Source organism: Vanacampus margaritifer, chromosome 6 (assembly GCF_051991255.1).
Source record: "Vanacampus margaritifer isolate UIUO_Vmar chromosome 6, RoL_Vmar_1.0, whole genome shotgun sequence".
Classification (NCBI taxonomy): Eukaryota; Metazoa; Chordata; class Actinopteri; order Syngnathiformes; family Syngnathidae; genus Vanacampus; species Vanacampus margaritifer.
Genome location: NC_135437.1, coordinates 18,325,980 through 18,346,904, shown reverse-complemented (window position 1 = coordinate 18,346,904; position 20,925 = coordinate 18,325,980). Strand labels below are relative to the sequence as shown.

The 20,925-nt window shown below is 40.7% G+C and overlaps 1 protein-coding gene across 2 annotated transcripts in view; it reads right to left on the bottom strand.

Moving 5' to 3' along the window:
* Window positions 1-20,925, bottom strand: part of roraa (RAR-related orphan receptor A, paralog a) — a 266,868-nt gene that overhangs the window by 54,496 nt on the left and 191,447 nt on the right. Inside the window, exon 1 of one of the 2 annotated variants that reach the window (XM_077567869.1) lies at window positions 17,584-17,715. The exons of the other annotated variant lie outside the window; for it this stretch is intronic. Within the exon in view, the coding sequence (XP_077423995.1) occupies window positions 17,584-17,614 (31 nt within the window). The 5' untranslated portion in view covers window positions 17,615-17,715. Of the gene's footprint in view, window positions 1-17,583; window positions 17,716-20,925 lie in introns of those variants that run through there. 2 annotated transcript variants of the gene reach the window in all.

The following is a 20,925-nucleotide window of genomic DNA, read 5'->3' as shown; positions in this document are numbered from 1 at the left end:
TTCTGATAATATTTCATGCAAACTAATGCAAGTCAGAACACTTCGCTACTGGCCAGAAGGAGGGGGAACGAGACCAGGTAATTATCGGTTTGCCCCAAGGCAAGAAATGATAGAGATTGCAGAGAAGCGGGACATTTAGCCCTGCTAATGAAGGCCCGTGTTTAGGCAGCACCAGGAATGGGGGGAGGTGGGGGGAGCTGAGGGAAGCTCGGCAGGCGGTAGACACTGATAAGACCTTCTTACATAATGGCCGTGTTCAGGGTCTGGACTGCTGTGAGGATGGACACTTGCTGTACCTCACACCAACTCGCCTTGGCATTTAATCAATTTAAGCAGAAACATGTGCTAATTCTACCTTAAAATAAGGTAGACATTGCCACAGGAACACACAACCCCATACTTAAGTATAACATTATAATATATAATAATATAGCTAGTAGCAGTAGTTCAGGCCAAATTTTTGGGGAAATCCTGCTCCAGCCTGGCTTTCCCCCCTGACATGTTCTCCCTCAAAGATGCATATTTAGAAAAAGAAGACAATTTAAATCAATTAATGTGATGGCCTATTTTCATTCAGGGTACTTATCTGTTGATCTTCACAAGACAATAACAACTAATTAGCAACTCTTGGATGTCGCACTAAAGGTTTCTTCCGCCCATTATTTTGACATACATCTACTTCCACATGATTTATCCGATTGAAATCATTACAATTTCAAAATACGGCAAAAATTGAGGCTTTGTGGGCAATTATTTTTCTCATTTCAAAAATTCACAGTTTTCTTAAAATTCAACAATTTCATTCAAAAAAATCCCCATTCATTCCCAATGGGTCATTCTACCCGACAGATTCACATCATTCCCATTTGGAATGCAAAACATTCCACTTATTTCGTTCACCTTGGGAACAATTTTCAACTTGCCAAAACATCTCGGTGAGCAAAAATTCAACATTTTCACCACAAAATTGACCTCAAGAAATTCCCTACTTACTCCCAATGACACATTCAACAAAACAGATTCACATTATTGTTCCCATTTGAAATTCAAAACACGTTTAATTCACTTTGGTAACTATTCTCAACATGCTGAAAATGTCCACGTCGCCCCCAAAATTCCCCATTTAGTCCCATCAACATCATTCCATGTCATTCATCATAATTCCACATTTCCATATTTTTTCATTCAGCATTTACAACACAAGTTGTCCAGAAATTTTAAATAGTAAAATGAGTACTGGTAATAGGTGGTAGTAGTTTATTAGCAGTAATAGTATGGCTAGAGGCACAAGTAGTACTAAAAGTAAGTAGAACTAGTGTGCTAGCATGTTGCGTCAGCCTTAGCATTAATGCTAACGTGACTCCCTTCAGTTATGCACATTTGCTTGTATAAACTTGTATGTCTTGTTTTCCACAAAAAGCTGTTGATGAAAGAAGAAGGAAGCTTAAGTACGCCTAGTCCAGTCTCGTCCAAATCCAAATTGCTGAATTAATTGGTTAAAGCTCTACTTTCAGTGAAATTTGGGGCAGATGATATAACATATTTTTTCATTCAGCATTTACAACACAATTTGTCAGGAAATTTTAAATAGTAAAATGAGTACTGGTAATAGGTGGCAGTAGTTTATTAGCAGTAATAGTATGGCTAGAGGCACAAGTAGTACTAAAAGTAAGGAGAACTAGTGTGCTAGCATGTTGCGTCAGCCTTAGCATTAATGCTAACGTGACTCCCTTCAGTTATGCACATTTGCTTGTATAAACTTGTATGTCTTGTTTTCCACAAAAAAGCTGTTGATGAAAGAAGAAGGAAGCTTAAGTACGCTTAGTCCAGTCTCGTCCAAATCCAAATTGCTGAATTAATTGGTTAAAGTTCTACTTTCAGTGAAATTTGGGGCAGTGGATATAACAGACCCTGACAGATGTAACAGATGCAGGAAAATACTTTCTTTGTGGGAGGAACAACTGTTCCCTGTTGAAAGTAATGGCTCTCAAATGTGAAGTGTATCACTAGCAAGCATCTCCACAGAAGAAAGAGACTCCACTCTCTGCTCTCTAACCCGGCATTACCCCCGAACCCGCCTTGTCGATTTAACCCTATTGAAGAGTGTTATGTTTACCCATCTCGACAGCCTTAGTTAAAGTGCTGAAAAATAAAAAGAGATGGCTTATTTTGTATATGCAGCACTTCCCCCAGGATGGATATGAAAGTTTAATCATGGCATTAGGATTCACAGGCATTCCCTCGCCAGACCTGCTTGCAGACATCGGAATTGCTAATTTGCTGCTTTGGTGGTTGAGGAGGGGATGAATGGTAACAGGAGTCTGATTTGTCCAGATAACCTTGAACCCTGCCGTCGGAATTCCTGTGGATGTACGTTGCTCAATCATTCCCTTTTATCTCCCATCTCGAACCGCTGTCCGCTGACACGTTGACAACCTTCTTCAGCCGATGAAATGCCACGGGCCAAATTATCTTTTAACATTTATCTTAAACAAAGCCTCTGACAATATCACAGTAATTGTGACCGGGTTTCTAATCTGAATTGTTAATTTCTATCGCTTGCCCAGACGCCACTGGAGGCGGCGATACGATAAGGAAGAAAGGTTCTGACAGGGTTATGAGTCAGCAGAGATGTAAAAATTCAAATTGGCCAGGCGAAGCAGTTTGGAGCTGATGGTGATTCAAGCCGACTCACTGGTCAGCCCTGCAGTACAGTACGGGAGCCCGCGGCTCCAACGTGGCTGTTACTCATATATATATACATTCATGCATTCAACATACACACATAACAAGGTGCTTCATCAGCAGACAACAAAGGAAACCCTGAATGATCTTTAAGACACATTACACTTCTCAAAAACATGCTCCAGAATCCATCAAATACATTATTGTGCTATTGTGCTAGCACTTTTTAACAACATTTACTAGCAGGACTTTTGGTCCATACTAGTGAGTTGATACTGAAATAGCACTAAACAAAAATGCATCCATACCTACATCAAAATGTATATACTGTTTCCAGCACCTGTAAGGCACCAGCCATGTTATACTGTTCCCCATGATTGAAATAAAATGTTTATAATTGCATATTGTTAATTGTTTTAAACCATAAATATACCACAAGGTATGATGATCCTTATCAACTTTAATATAATGTCGAAATACATTCATCCTCTTCTTCAATTAATGGCTTAAAGATGATTCTATTTGAAATGACGCGCCAGAAGTGCTTCGCAAACTGTTTAAAATACCAATTGGCAAGAAATGAGATGAGACCTCTGTTGTTAGTTAGCTTGAGATTTTCTTAAAAACATGCGACAAAGACTCCATGTAACTTCTACTAACAACCAAGGCTAAACTGAACTCCTCCCCGATAAAAGATTTAAACTTTCTTGAAACAATTACTAGTTTCCTAATAGCTAAGACTCATGAATAGGTAGTTTTTTCAGCAAATGGCTGTGGATAGGTTAGACTGGAAAAAAAAAAAAAAATCATGAATAGGTAAATTTGTAAATAGTGAGGTGTGGGTTATACTCCACAGTTTTAGTTTTTTACTGCCCTCCCTTATAGTGCCAGCATGTACTTATTAGCTCCAAGGACAACATGAGTAGCCCACCAGTCTGTTCTAAAAAAATAGCTCACTAATGATGGGACACTGTGACTTACTAAGAACCAAATATACTATATTTTGTTTTAAATAAAAATGCTATTTTATTTATATTTATAAAAATATATATATTTTTTAAAAGGTCATTTTAGAGCTGTAATTTTAATACTGTGCTATTATTGCTATCAAACATTTCAAAATCGACCCATGCCAATTCATTCAATGCAGATTTGAATTAAACTTGATTATTGATAGAATGCACAGTGGAAAAGGCATTAAAAAGCCCTTATCGTTGTTTTATTTTATTGTCCGTCTGTTATTTTATTTCCGCCAGCACAGGGAATTTCCTAGTATGACCTTAGCAAAGCATCAAGGCAAACGCGGGTAGAACATTTGCTTGTTTTAGCCTGTGCAGCAGCATGGTTGGGATCAGTGGTGTAGTGGTCCCTGGAGCGGCGAGTATACTCTCAAATTATTATTATCATATATTTTTTTAAGGTAGTCCAGAAAAAAAGTATTCTTTCAGAAACGGTGACATGTAAAAATAAAAAATCTGTCATTTGTACTTGCTCAACAATAATACAATTAGCATAACTTGTTAAGAACTATTTGGTAACACAAGTAGCCTGAAATAATGTAAAATGTATTTATCGTGAGGCAAACATAAAGTATATGTTATAAAACTAATTATAAAACAAAAATAATAATAAAAAACAGTCTGGTTAGACTTTAGTATTGTTTTGTGTTGAATCTTAAAATATTTGTCCCCCCTTCCTGGTTTTAATTTACCGGTACTTAAAAATCAAGCCTACATTAAGCTACTATAAAACTTAACTAGAGCATGAAGTTAGTGTGTAACCGGCAGCATCCACCGTGGGAATCGAACCCACGTCGCGATCAAGTATCCCGTGTACGAGGGCAAATCAGTTCACCAATTAGAGGCAGAGGAGGGTAGGCCATGACGGAACGAGTGAACGGTGTGCATCAGGGGGATTTAAAAGTGGGTATACACAATACTGACTGAAAAAGAAGTGGGTATACCCGCGTATACCCTGGACTACACCACTGGTTGGGATATTGCTGGAGATAAATAACTAGAGGAAATGAATCGTCAGTGTTGGAAGATGGAGCAGCAGGAGCCGAACTCTCGCTGTTTCCTGTCACAGCCTCAGCTTGTGCACATTCCGTCTCCACGCACGCCGCCATCTTTCACTCAGCCAGCCGCACGCCTCCTCGCCCACCGGGCGCACACGAGGCCCGGGCAACGTACGCCCCTGCCAAACATCCATTTACTCCCTGCAGGACTCCAGCGAATCTCGAGCAGGCCTGTCATTGAGACTAGAATTCCAGGCGCACCTGTGAGCTTTTTTTTTTTTTTTTCCCACCTTCCAGCTGCGCGTGTACAGAATGCAATACTTGGATTTAAATTGGGTTTGATCACTTCTCCGGCGCCGCCTGGTCCGGCTAACCGGCGAGACACGATGGAGGGTGGTAATTGCATCCCTGTGGAGAGGCTTCTAGCCGGCGAGGGAAGGTGGGGAATTGCTAGGTGACACATGTCCACTCAATTCAGCCCATTAATGCCAGAAAAAACTCACAACCTAACACCCACAGTATGCGCCGCGTGTACACCTGAGAGACAGTCACGGATTGGCTAATAAATGAGTAGCATGCCCTCATGACCACATATGTTCTTCACCTTTAACATCCCGGCCAGGATGCATGACGCTAACCTGCGGATGCACCCTTTGTCTTTTTTTTTTGGGGGGCTGCAGCAGAACAGATGGAGATGTTGGATGCTTTCAGGAATTATTAATGGCACGCTATGATCCCAAATGACCTTCGACAAATAGTCTCCCAGCACAGAAGTACACAGACATCCCTGCACATCCATATTGGATCCAGACAACACACCTGGCTCTGTGAAGAAACAGCCAGCCATCAGGCCTGTACTTGCACCTCTAATCCAGCGGGGAAGCTTCCTTTTTCTTCTTTTTTTTTTTTCTTTACTCACTCAAAGGCAGCACGGAGGCATCCAATCACATTAAACACAATTGTATGTTTCAGGAATAGATTTGAGATTTATGCGGCAAAAACACTAATTCCGCAAAGCCCAATTTGTTTCTCCCACAATGGGAACCATACACTGGAATTAATCCACAGAAAGCTGTTCCTGTAGTTTTAAAAATAAACCCTTCATGATTGGAGGCTTTTGTGCTCGCTCGGGGGATGTACTATTGTGACATCAAATCTATATTTCAAACATACATCCGTAATACGCATCAAATATCTGTTGCCTATGGATAACATTCAGCTCAGAAAGCAAACTGAACTGGAAACTTCAGCTGGATTCAAACACGGCGGCATAAATTGCACGCAACGGCAGAAGCATACGTTTTGAGATTATATAGTTGAATAAAAGAAACAATAATTATGATTATGCTAACTTTTTTCACCATCACATAGGCCAGAAAGCTTGTGCAACAAAGCACTTGCTCTTGTTTGGGTTGAACTGAGGTTATAGGGATTTCTATTTTTAGAAGGAGTTGCTGGCAATTAAGGGTGATCCAGGCAGCTACAGTATGTACTACAACCATATACACAAGCTCTGTGGCCTTTTGAGGGTATAAATGATGTGCTCTCAGAAGACACAGCAGGTCTTCAAAGCGCTACAATTGAAGGGGGAATTGATCAGACCATTTTCCCCTCACACCTGGTATGAAAAAAGAAAAAAGAAGAATTCATTATTTAAACAGTGTCCATCTCCACCTACTCAGAGACCTCTGGTTAATTACCTCAGGGCTCATTAATGAGGCTGTGTAAATAAATATATTTGTCTACTATGTATATCGTGTTTACTCAAGTTGAAGCCTGTGCAGAAAAAAAAAAAATCCCTTATGTATAAATTAGAATAATCCCACATCAAGAGAAAGGAAAAAATGCATGCTGTGATCAAAGCAGAGCGGGCGATGTAAACATGTGTCAAAAGATCAAAAAGAAAAAAAGAAAAAAGATGAATGTAATCCTCCGCCGAAATGGGCAAGGTATTCATTAGGCACTTGATCATTTTCATTTGGGGAGAAAGCATGCCTTGAAACATTTTCACCCTGGCATCTTTTGCGGCGAGGCTAAATAATTCAGTCATGAGGCTCTGTGAGGGAAAATAAAGAAAGCACTTTGTTGTAGAAAAACATGTAAAATTAGAAAATAAAAACCAAGCAGATTGTTGACACTGGTGCTCAAATTTTGCCTTAACACTAAAAAATTGAAAATGTATTTGTTGTAGATTTGTCTGACATTGTACAGTATTTACCAGGTTCCAATAGTAAGATCAGCTAAAACAAAACTTACATTTTCGATTCCAAAGAATGTATGACTTAATCAAAACTGGATTTGGAAAATACCTGCCAAGTACTGTTATGAACAAACACAATTTGATAAAACTGAGACCTGTGAACAACAACAAAAAATTATTAACACATTTGCTCCCATAAACGTATAAAAACGATCTATTTTAAATATTGCCATTGTCCCAAAAACATATTTTTGTTGTTGTTTTTTTCTAGAGCATACAGAAGGCTTTGATGCAGTGTCTGACCTGAAGAGGTCCCTTAAAGCAATGGTAGTTATTACAAAAAACGTCCAGCAAGTCTCAGCAGAGTGTAAGAGATCAACCAGGGCCATGTTGCAACAAGCTCTTTTCACCATTGTTTTCAACAGATTTGTGAATAATAATGAAACTTAGCAATATTCTAATGCCAATTACTGCAAAACAGAAACAGATACAAATATATATATATATTTTTCCTGATGAAAGAAGGGACTCTAATGTTTATTTTGGTAGGTTCCATGTTTTTTTTTTTATAGCAATAGAACACAATGTTCTGTGGGCCTTGCAAAATCAGTCAAAATCTAGGAAAACAGCCGGGAGCGAAGGGGGTTGCTTCAGTGAATGAGTTAATTGTCACCATGGTCTCCTGACTATGCCAGCGTGGAACTACCAACACATTTTTGACTGGCTAATGAGTTTATTTGGAAGTACGTTCATATTCATATTAACAAATAAGTTTCAATGTACTTGTAGGCTAAATGTTTAAAAAAAAAATAGAAGCATTTTTTTTCCACTTAATGTGCATGGGAAAAATGTAGAAAGAAAATCATTCACTCCAGACATAATAATAAACAATAAAAATGAGTAGAAAATGCTTATTTAAGTTTCTAACGTATAGACCAAATGCTAACAAAAAAAATGTTAAACCATTTTTTTTTTTATTAATTTTTTTTTTTTTTAAAAAGGAGAGCAATGATGATGTCAGATCGAATGAACAATACTGAGCTCAAAAAAACAAAAAAGACAAACAAAAAAAATGTTAAGCAACTTTTTCGAACTCAGTCAACACTTTTTAGCGTTTAGCCTACGAGAACGTTCAAACCTACTTGCAAATATGTTTGTGCAAGTATGTTAAAACGTATTTGCAAGTATGTTCGAACGTACATGCCAATATGTACAAAGATACTTGCAAATATGTACGTAAACGTATTTGCAAATTGGTTACAACATATTTGCCCGTCAAAAATGTTTACTGCAAATTCTCAGTCCCATCAATTTTTCCATTGAACCCTCTACTGTTGCTCAATGTCTGATTTACGTTCATCGTTATGGAGATGATCAGAAGCCAGCCAAAACAAAGTGTCTCAAAATAAAATATTATGCAGCAAAGTTTGTGTAAGAACTCAAATGTACTGTCACAAGGACACTAGCATTAGCATAAGAAAGCCCATTGTAGAACTTTCTGTGTGCAAACATTCAGCCCTTTGCAGTGCATTTGTGTGTGATAGTGGGATGCCCATTAAGCACAAGCCTGTGCAGGATTGATAGTAATTGAGACTGCTCTGTTTGGGCACACTCTCCTTTGCTGCCCCCAAGACACGCATTAAATGCATTAAAACAGCCATCAGTGCCGTCGGAATACGGCTGTCTTCCTCTCCCCTCCAACTATTGACAAAACAAAACTTTGAGATGACAGCTGCTGATTTGTAACCGAGCGACAGATCCCTGCGAGCAAATAAAGCAGGCGTACCCGTCTTTTGCTGGGAAATGTGTTCCCCGTTGACATAAATCCATTTAACAGCACATAAGCCCTTAAAAGTTTACATAAGGATACATTTTTCCAGCAACTGTGCAGCCATTTCCTTCAATTTAACTGATGCTTTTGTCCCGTGTGTTGGATTCGGGGAGCTTTGAAAATGAGCTAAGCTTTTTTTTTTTTTAACATCAAGCTCCTCTTTGCCCAAATTAGGCTCCTCTTAGAGAGCGATCATAAGCGCATCCCGAGACTCTCTTTGCTGACACGCTTGTTGTCTAGGCCGGACCGGGCTGAGCTGAGTGGCTTGCTTGACGAGGACCTGCGCTCAGCACTAAGAAAGCTCTTATTCTAGAAACAAGAAAGCCCAGGGGGAGCAAAGACAACAATAAGCCCAAAAAAAAAAAAAAATCTCCACTTGAAAACAAAAAACAACACAAGGACCCATCTCCCCCCCCCCATAGGAGACAGTGGTGGGTGATTGCCAGCTGCACTCCAGATTACCAGCCTTTTGGAGTCTTTGAGCAATCGCTGAGAGCTTGGAGCACCATCTCCAGCTCCTTAATCAGTTCAGCCGGGGAGGGGCGGATCCTGACGCGCACAAGGCTCAGCGCGATGGGGAATAAACTCATAATCAGCAATCAGATATTCCACATTGCGGGGAGGGGGTGGGGAGAGCTCAGCTCAGATAGGTCAAGGAGCTCTCTACAGACAAGTTAACCCCTTTTGCCCTCCTGCTGGAAAACTCACACACGGTCTCAAATTCATTTATGGCCTCATTCACAAATATCTAATTGTGAGCTATTGATAGTTTTTTTTCACACGTCCTTCATTTGCTCTGCTCGTTCCGATGTATGCGCCTGTGAGTAATGTTGCTTAAAGTAGAAACGTGAACATTTCTTGACAATAATATGTTATATGGGACCTCACTAATCTAAACATGACATTCCGATTAATATTACATTTGAGGAATAATAGTTATGAAGCAAAATCCAGCCATTTTTATCTATCTCAGGGGGCAGCCATTTTCTCTTTTTTTCCTCTTTTCTTCTCCATTTTGCCACTTGCTGTCGACTGAAGATGACATCAAAGTTGCTCAAGCAATGACCAATCACAACTCACCCGTTTTCAGAAGCTGAGCTTTGATTGGGTGTTACCTGAGACCTGAGCAACTGTGATGTCATTTTCACGTGACAGCAAGTGGCAAGATGGCCGCCCCTTGAGATGGATAAAAACGGCTACATTTTGCTGCTTAACTCATTTTCCACATAACGCAATATTAACCATAACCTAACCATAATATCATATTTAGACCAGTGGGGCTGCATAGAACATAATTAATTGTCCCCTTTAAGGGTAATAAACCACCACATAATGCTAATTGTTTTCTCGTATGCCCATAGAGTTTCCAATTGTATGTTAGCAAAACCTAATCAAAAAGGTGAAAGAATGTGCTATGCTAGCCAACTGGTTAGCATATCTGCCTAACATCAAAAAGTCCCGAGATCAAACTTTGGCTCTGGCTGGCTGATTTTTCAGTATCAATATGCATCGGGAAAGACAAGTGATCAATATCAAAAGAAAATACAGTCCATAAAATGTTTGTTAGAAATGGTGGCATTGTGTGTGCTATATAAGCAGAAGCTACAACATGGTGTTTGATTTATGCCACAATTTTAAGTATTATGATACTTGTATGTATGTACCGACACGATTAAACACTACCGGATGGATACGTGGTGTAGAAGTAAAGAAGTTCTCTGGTTTTGTCGTGCTAGCTCCGGTGTTAGCCAGTAAAACAATAGATGCAATATGGCAATGATTAGCCCGCTAAAAAAGTGAAGTAGTCCAAAACGGTTGGTCAACAGTTTATTAGTTTAGTTTAGTTTATTAGTAGTTTTTTACACACAAAAGAACTACTGTAACATCCTACGCAGAAGTCATTTTTTTTTATTAAAGGTTTAAAGACTACAGAATAAAGATACTAAATATGAAATCATCTTTTCATTTGACTGTATTATACCATAAATGTAAAGAGCTTGTTCCAGTTCTGACAAAAAGGCTTCATGTCGGGACTTGGTGAATGATGTCTGTCGCCCACAATTCTCCCCGACATTAATTCTGAGAAAATTGTTTCAAAGTATCATTTTCGCACACTCGTGAAGTTAGTAAACAGGGCTGGATTTCATTAAAATGCCATGTCCCCGAAACAGCCATGTGCAGCGCCTTTAAACAAAGTTCATTGCCTTGCACATTGCTTCTCCTTTCATCTTGGTAATTAGCACTGAAGCAGCATTTCTTCCATTTCAAATGTATGCATGAGCATAAAAATCAATCTTGAACAGACTGTTCCGGCAAGGCTATTTTCCTTTGTTATTCATGATGACAGTGTTTCTTTTAATGTGTCTTTGTTTGGGACGGCGAGTGCTTTTTCGACGTTAACCTGGAGAATGAGCTTCAACTTTTTAGCGAGCACATATGCGCTCCTTTGGGAGTTGCAAATATGCTATTAAGTGAATCTGTGCAAAGGGTCACAGATTTCAAGTTTTGGTCGATTGCCTCTGTTAGAACAGCGCCCCCTGCTGCTCAGGAGAATTCCTAATTGGTTCATCTCGAATCAGATACTGTAATACAAGAAGCAATCCTCGTGTTTTTTTTTCTGGGATTTATACTCAAACGGCCCTCGAACCTCTCTCCCTTTTGTAATAAAGTGTCAGAGCGTATGTAGCGACGACCTTTCCTGTAGCTCCGCCCCGCGCCCTCAGCTCATCACAATTCCATGCACCTCTCATTTTTCATCCTTTCCTCCCTGCCAGGGTCCCTCGATGTCGCAGTCCGTCTCCACGGAGCGGAGGGGAGAGTGACTTTGTATGTCGTGACCTCTGACCCCTCATCTCGCCCCGACTCTACAGCATTCTAGCGCTGCACTTCTGACAGTGGCGTCACCATGGGCAGTCTTTTCTTGAGCGCTTCAAGGACAAGAGCTTGACCACGTTGCCGCTGAGTCAACCAGCTCTTGGACAGTCACGTTTTTTTCCCCCCCAAGAGGTGACGTTAGGCAACAAAACAAATAGATTCAGTAAAATTCTGCTATTTGTGAATAGCAGAAACAACACAGATAACTGGCTCCTCTCCCCAAAAATTGTTAGTTTCATAAAATTTTAAACTATAAAACACAACCTAAGATCCCAAAACAGACTAACTTCTTCTTCCAACAACCCAGACTAAACTTAATCGTCCACAAAAATGTTGGAGGGGTGGAGTATCACTTCAACATACTTCCTTAACACCAATTACAGTTGTACCTCGGAGTTTGAACATAATTCGTTTCTGCGAAGTGTTTTAAGTCTGAATTGTTCAACCTCCGAAATATTTTTTCCCATAGGAAATAATGTAAATGCAATCAATCCGTTCCCAAGCTCCAAAAACTGAAAATTCCTATTTTAATTTCTATTTATGTTTTTACTTTTACAGTACAGTATTCAAACAATAAAAATACTTGACCTTACCTGTTGTGGTGTGATGGCATCAGTGGATGATAAATGCTATGCTAATGCTTGTTTTAGTTCATTGCTTAGTTTGTGTATTTTGCATTGGGCATATTGTTAGACTACTAAGCGGTCCTTGCGTGCGTTGTTTAACGTCAGGCACGTTGTTGAACAGCTAAGGGGGGTCCTTCTAGTCACGGTAGTTACAACTGCGCGATAATCTCCTTCCTAATTCCACTTTGGTTCGTAGCGCTGTATGTTTTTCTTTGCTGCCACTGGCACTGTTGTCTTTCTTTGGGGCCATGGCGAAGAAAATTGTCGTGGAAACATCAAAATCGCGAGTACGGAGCACCCCCGGGGGTATTCACGATCTGACTGGAAATGAGCAGTGCATCGTCTCAACTACCGCAACGTGAGCATTCGGCATTACTTGGCTCCACTCGTTTACCCGTTTTCAAGGTACGTTCGTCTTAGCTTGCTTTGCTTGGGTGTTTGAACTCCGAAAATGAGTTCAAACTCCGAGGCATTTTTTTTTTACTCAGATTTTTGGGTTGAAGTCCGATTCGTACGAGTTCCGAGACGTTCAAACTCCGAGGTTTCACTGTACTACTTTCCTATCAGACAAGGCTTTGGTGCCATCTTGTGGAATCTCTGAGCATTTTCAGAAAGACCACAAAAACTTAAAATAGTTTGTTTTTCAAATGAATAGTTGAGGATAGGTTTCATGTGCCACTGACGGGGATGCCAAACGGTGCCACAAATGCAGCTTACCGCAAATGAGTCAAACTGCCATACAATTTTTACACAGCCCAAAGTCGAAATGCAAACGAGCTCAGACAACAGTCCTGCTCGGAACATATCTAATAACTCATTTTGGTGTGTTTTGAGGTCACCACGGTCCAGTTCTGATCCCCGATCAGGCTACGTAAACAGCGCATCTCGCTTACCATATCTGCAAGCGTATAATTTTCCAATTAATTAAACTAAGAAAATAAACGACGCGGTACAGTGCAGTGTGTTGACAGTAATCAAGAATTCATTCACCTTGGAACGGTATTATTAAGGCCACTTGCTTTCCTTCTTCCATATATTCTGTTTTTCACATGAAAGAAAATTTTGTATACCGGTCAATCCGATATTTGGGGATTTTCTATAATTGCAATACAGGTAGTTGTGCATGTTGTGCAATGTGGCTAAACATGCTGTGGGGCTCACCACACCTCTGCCGGTGTGGACACGTGAGGAGACCGAGGCGATAAAAGACATTCACAATGCGCCTCTTCTTAGGCGCTGCCGGCACGAGATCTGATTACAATTACAAGAAAGCAGCTCGGAGTTTCAAAGAGAAGCGGGCCAACTATCTGTGGACTCACACATCTCATCAAGCATCGCCGCTTTCTCTCCCGCGGTATGAGACTTTACCGAGTAGAAGCTGGTGAATGATCGGAGTCAGAGGATCGAGCCGCTGACTCTCGGGACGCAACCATTAATGTAGTCTGGAGTTCCTACTCACCTTCCACCTTTTGCAGTTTCTCCCGCACCCCCCCCGTTCCCATCTCCCTCCGGCTCCACACACACTCAACACCTAAACGCCTTGCGTGTTTTTAAACATCCTCTTGTGTTTGAGTCAGACAAAACGCAAAATCAATAATGCTTTTTCTCCCCATTTCCGCTTTGATGCAACTTCAAAAACACGTATGGACAGACGGCCCTCCAGAGGCCCCACGGAGGGGAAACACGATACAAACGCAGAATAAAAAAAAAAAGGGGGGGAAAACAACTTTGCGATAACAACAACTTCTAAGCTGAATGCTTTATGAGGCCAAACAGGTGCAAATACGGAAAAAAAAACAATTTAGCCCTGTTATTAATCTTCCCCAACGCTAATAATATGCATAGTGGTAAACAGAAGTGACAAATTGCATTGGAACCTGTAAACTTTTTTTATTACCTCACATCTGAACATAGCGTTTATGATTTCGGGATAACAGAAATTTCCTTTCCGCAACCTAACCATGATATCTAAAAAGATGTGTACAGCTAGCATCCAATTACAACTGTCCTTTGTCTCCCCCCCCCACCCCCCTATTTTTGTTCTGTTCTTTTTTTGGCAACACCTTAGTCAAAAGAAGGACCTGCCTCAAAAAGGAGAAGAGTAAACATTATCTTTAATGCCATTGCTGTGGTAAATGATGATCTAAGCAGTGCTGACAGAGGAAGTAGCGTGTCAGCAGTTAAATGCTACATGACAAGGAGGACGTAGCTATAAAAGGAGAAGGGAAAGGATATACAGTAAGATGGATATATAGTGGATATATAGCTCGGGTAAAAAAAAAAAAAAAAAAAAAGATGTGAAAATGAACACAACATTTGTAACTCATGAAGAAAAAATAATAATCTCACATAGCCCGATGCTTATCTGATGCTGCCTTCTTCTTCCATGCTTGTTTGATTGGTGAGCATCACCTAACCTGGCCTGTGATTGGACCGATCTGTCAGCACCACAAGGTGTGATGAATGACGAGACATGACGACTGACAGAGCCACCAGGTGAACCGTACCACAAAAAATGTTAAATAAATAATAATATATATATATATATATATTATTATTATTATTTATTTAAATTATATATATATATATATATATATATATATATATATATAATTATTTTTTTTTTTCATGAGGATTGATATCCTTACTCTATTCCATCATAGAGCCAAATGAAAAATCCATGCCCACAACGGGCAGTCAATATCTCATTAAACAGCCAGGAAAGCAGAGAGGCGTGTGCATCCCGTGCATGCCACCAACTGGCCCACCTCGCACACGTTAATAACCCGTGGGGACGCCATTGCACTTGAGAGGCGAAAAGAAACGACCAAGGCGCGCACGCTCTGCTCTGTCTGTCAGGCTGATTTTTTGTTGGTCTTCTGTGGAAATTAAATCCTCGGAGACCAGGGGAATTAAGATCAAAATGTTTTTTTATGCATTTAGATTTTAAATGTACTTACAGAGGATGCACTTCCCTAAATTAGCTCCCCTCTTTCTTTATTTTAAATCCGTTCAGGTAACCTGTGTTATATTTGCCTTCACCTTAATCTGTGGCCATTTTTCCTTGGGCTCGCTATTTCCTGAGGCTTTAAGTGGATAATGGCCAATCTTGTTAACCTCTGCTTTAATGTGTGAGGGCCCTGCAGCTTTGCAATGGGCCGCTAATGGAGAGAGACAATGAGGAGCAAATCAACAGCAAATATTTACAGCCGCGATAACATGACCTCAAAGCGCCTATCACGAGACATTTGGCCTTACCTACCCTGAAGACCCCCCAACATTTTTTACAGTCTAGTACACACTCACACTAAATCGCATATTTATGCGCAGTCTGCACGCGCTCAGACCTCGTTGAAAAAAAAAAAAAAAAAAGCCCTCAGTGTTCTAATGAAGGGTCGGACTTTTTCGGTTCTCAAATACTTTTCTGTCAATAAGCACATCAAAGAACTTTCTTTAATGATGTAACTGGCTTTTTCATTTTAATTGTGCTGAGTAGGCTGCCTCATTTGCATGGGGTAATGAGAGGGATGTTTCCATTACAGGTAATTAGGTACTTGAGAGACAGTGGTGGGGAAAAGGGAGGCAGTGTAGAGACGGAGAAGGGCCCGGGAGGGTTCAGGGCTGCACAAAAGTGTCTCTTATCGTATTGTGCCGCTCTTGTAGTTGACTATGGACATAGTCAAATAGTCAAAATAGCAGAAAAGTGTAACAAAGAAACTGTAAACGGCACCTGTCATTACAATAGCGATTGTGATCGTTAAATACGTACTATATAAAGTAGGGACGTTAGATGCCACTTTTTTTTTTGCGCAATATCAGTATTAGCTATACCGACACCACTATTTTGATCCATAAACATTTCCCTTAAAAAAATATATATATAAAAAAAAAGACATATCCCAAAATAAGATTTTCCCATAAAATTACATGACTTTAATGGCAATTTTATACTCTTCTAATTTCTAATTCCTGATCGTAAAACGGCCACAAGAGGGCGTCTGATGCCGTTGCGAGTACCAATACCTTGAAATAAGGCCTGGTATCGGCCTGATACCGATACTCGCCCATCCCTAAAGATAACCTTTGGCATTTACTAACTCAAAAAGGAATGGTATGATATAAAGCTAAAATAAATGCATTTAAATAGTAAGTAACCAACATTTTATTTGCGTCGGACCTACTTAGTGCAAATTATACAAATGTGAGACGCCCCTTAACTTTAAACTGAATATAGATGATACTGTGGTCAACAATTAAGACTTCTGAATTAATCCCATGCTATGCAATCACAATGAAAACACACGACTACAAACATGCTGTCAATCATTCATACACAAGTCTATGGACTATACCGTTTTTTTTATGAATACAATTTCATACGATGTGCCAGAAGCCAAAATGTAAATTTGGCAGGTGGAAAAGCACACAAAACAAGCAGTGAACGCCACACGGCATTATTGTTTGGCTGGTTTTGTTTTGCATTTAATGCAAAATGACAGCTCTCGTCCCTCATGACTTGTTATTCGAGCCATTTGCATGGCGTGTGCACGCGAGCATGTCTGCAAACGAGTCCTAACATTTGTCTGCACTGAAGAATCAGAGTGGATTCAAATGTGTGAAGCGCATGCTCATGTACAGTGTGTGTGTGTGTATGTGTGTGAAACCATGCATGAGAGAAGTGCGTGCTGCACTCTATGTATGACTACACTTTCACTGTCTGCCTGTGTGTGTGTGTGTGCGCATTTTTGTCTGTATAATGGAGGGGGGTGGAAGAGTTGGGATTTGGCATCCTAGATCATCATCACGCAGACGGGGAGGACCCAGTCAGGGTCTCATGGCCACACATGTAAACCCGACTATCCCCCCACCCCCACCCCGAAAAATGGGTCAGTGGAGCACTCTCATACACACATCATTATTGCACATGCACATACAAACACACATACACTTCCATCATCCCATCGTCTGGCAGTCGCCTGCCTGCGAGCCACGTCCAACAACCTCACCCCATAAAATCATCCAAAAAGTCCTAAATGAGAAACGGTCATGTGCAACTTCTGCAGCATGAGAAAACACTGACTTTTAAACACATCCAGTTTTTAAAATGTAAAGATCTGCACCACCCAAAAAAGAAAAAAATCATGCAAAAAGTCCACATTTTCAAAAGCTGCATTTCCTCGCATGCGCTTCCCTTCGCTCTCTCTCTCTGTCACTCTCATGCCTTGCAAACGAAATGCAAAGAGTTGGCAGCCTATGAATAGCGAGGCTGTACTTGCCGACTTGTTACTCAGGCTGCCCGCACAAGCATGCATTGTTATTTATTTCTTGTCAATTATGTGCTCCTTCTTACCTTTCATAGCTGAAATCACAAAATACATCATTAAGCTTCGGGTCCATAAGAGAAGAACTATCACCCCGCGCACTGCTGTTTCAGCAGCAGCTGGCCAGCACAGCTCTCTGCCTCTCAGCCTTGGAGCATGACCACACCAGAATCCATGTGACTGTGACATCAGCGCGAGGCTCTGACTCCTCCCCTCTCGCGCCCCGTCCCCGCCGTCCTCCCCTCCCCTCCCTTCCTCACTCCTCTCCTCTCCTCTTCCTTTGATTGGCACAGCGTGCAGCCAGTAGGGGCGCTGAGAGCTCAGGCAGGGAAGCTTGGCCGCCTTCCCGCTGATTGCAGTTGAGCGTGCCCGCCTCTGCTAGACATAGCACCCCACCCCCCCCCCTTCCCCCCACCCTTGCCCCCACCACATGTATCCAAGTGTGCTCTTATCTTTGCAGTCAAAACTAGCAGACACCGGTTCACACTTTTGTTCTCTGTGGTGCAATGTCAAGTATAAAGTGAAGTAAAGAGGGGACAAATTGCGAGACAAGGATAAGAAGGGGGGGGGGGGTGTAAGGGGGTAGACATCAGAAGCAAAAATAGAAGATGGATAAGGGTGGATGTGTAATTTCTAGGTCCTGACCCATGTGAATTTTTGGGGCAGGAGAAAAAGCCAATCACAGATGAATAGGTTGATTAATTAAAACTATTATAATGCGTAACAAAAATGAGCTGGTCTGCATTTAAAAAATAAAATGAAAAAACAAAGTAGCCAACATTTTCCAAATATCTCAGTTAGCTATATGCTCTCGTCTTTTTTTTTTTTTTTAAATAATTAATTTGTAATTTGACATTTAAAAAAACAAAAACAAAATTGATGAATTTATAAAGACATTAATCCTTCTCGTGTGTGTTTGTGTGACCAGTAGTTGAATTGGTGGCATATTTAACACATTTATGTTCGATTGATGTTGTACTTTTGTTTATTTGTTTATTTTTTATTTTATTTTTTTGCTGTGACTTTAGGTGTGCAAAATAGTGACATCAACGTAATCTTCCTTACAAAACTTCTCCAAGCATTTGTTCTAAAAATAAAAAAAATAGCAAAAGATTTTCTTTGTTTTGAATGGCAGGTCCACTGACTTTATCATCACATTTCATATATATTTTGCCCTCCCTTCAAGCTGTTTATTATACTCCAGTTGAAATGAAAAATTAATCTAAATGAATATAAGTTAGTTACATTTAGAGCACACACATTTCGTTTTGAATTATTTACCCAATGTAGCTAGCTAGCTAACACACGATGGAAAACGCTATTCACCTGCTAGCGAAAATTAGCACGCTACTCGTGGCTCTAAAATCTCTCAAAACAACATATTCAAACACCCCCCCCACCCCCAAAAAATAATAATAATTTGGTCGCTACTTTCTTCTTCTACGCTTTAATCTCACTACATGGTATATACAGTATTTATTGATGTGCAATAAATAATGAGACCAGTGTTACTTGTGAAAATTTGATGTAAACAATCAGCAAACATAAGCTATTTGGTCAAGTATTTTGGCTGATGTTTGAGGGGCCCTAATCGGCCGGACAATTAATCAGTTGGGCCCTAGTCATTTCTCTCAATGGGAGATCAGTAAGCGAGCCAGATGTCTGCCAGCCATGTTGAGAAGATGAGCGGAGCCACAGCTTCTTCCTCTGACCTATCAGAAGACTTGCACGCAACATACGCATTGACAGATCTCACACACTCATTTTGACAGGTGAAGAAGGGGCGATAGTGGCGAAAGGGTCGGGATTTTCCCCCCCGCCCCCGCCGCCGCCCCACAGCGACCAGGCGATGAGTTTCTCCCTAGGATTTCTTCGCCTCGCTCTCGCCCCCTGCTTACCATCCCCGTCTCTGCCGCTCTCTTTCCTTCCATATACCCCCCACTGCCAACCCCCACCTCTTCGCTCATCCTCATATGATAATCTGTTCTGACTCGTAGCCAGCTGCCTCCCTCTGATACAATATTCCGGTTTTAATGCAATCCAGCCTTGGCCAATAACCACGTTGCATTTGGCATTTCCCTGAACAAGCTGCTTCTCGTATCATCTCAAGACAAACAGAGCGAGGCTTCGCTTTCAGACGCTACAATATTTCAAATCTGAAAATGAAAATAAAAAAATAAAAGATGAGGGGTAGAAAAAAATATTTGTTTACAGCATGAATATTTCAAATTTGGAGATTGTGAAGGCTCATTTCACATTCTCTTTAGATGTGTCTGACGTTAACAACATGACTGCTTCGCTGTGTATTTGCAAGAGAATGATGATGCTTCCACCGGGACCGAATTGCACATTAACTATGCAATTGTTACAGACGATTTGAATATTTATTTAGTCCCATTTTGAATTCTAAATGTATTTATTATTCATTTGACGCCTTCTACTGTGTCCTAATAATTGAATAAAGGTATGCCTAACCATATACGATATGGAAATGAGGACTCAACAGCAGTTGCGACATAAATCTTTCCATGACAACGTTTCATTAGGACCCCTGTGATCCATTAAGGACACTAAACATATTAACTCACGTTGTGTCAACACCGGTCTCTTATTGCGCCGCATCTAATGAACAAAATATCATGCTGAACCCGATAGCATCAATTGAAGCATGCCTGGGATAGAAAGCAATCAGCCGCTAGTGAAGTATCGAAAACAACCTCATAGATGCTGAAGTCGTCTTATTTTCACCCGATGAGTCAGAATAAGCTAACTGTGGTTGCTTTTCAAAGCGCCTGTTTTATCAGTCTTCCTGGAAACTACCACAGGTTCACACAGAGTAGCTTAGCATAGAGCTACGAGCTTTCATTTGTAATATCTGGATGGATAGCACCAAAATACAGAACTTGATGGTAGTAAACAACAACAATGTAATTGATGTGACAGCTTCTGGATTTTACTCATGTGCCTAAATAAGCAAGATAAAATAGTGAATCACAGTTTACATCCAGCAGATTTCGAGGGTAGAAAGGGGCACTCCGGCGCCTCAGACACACCACACTCGCAAGGATAAACACCAATTACTACCAATTATTCTTTGGAGTGAGCGGGCAGGAGCTAGCATGAGCGACGAGCAAAAGAGTGGCTAGCAAGAACTCGCTGGAGCGGCTAGCATGAGAAGCTAGCAAAAGCTAGCGGCACCATCAAAGCAGAAGGAGACAAGCGGCAGGAGCCCAAATCGCGGGACTCAACGACGACCACCTGAAGATCCCTGTGGAAGGTAAGCGGCGAGAGAGCCATTGGGTCCGACGCTAGCTAATACCAACACCAGAGTTTGTTATGCTGACCCCGCAGTTTTTGATATAGCAAACACA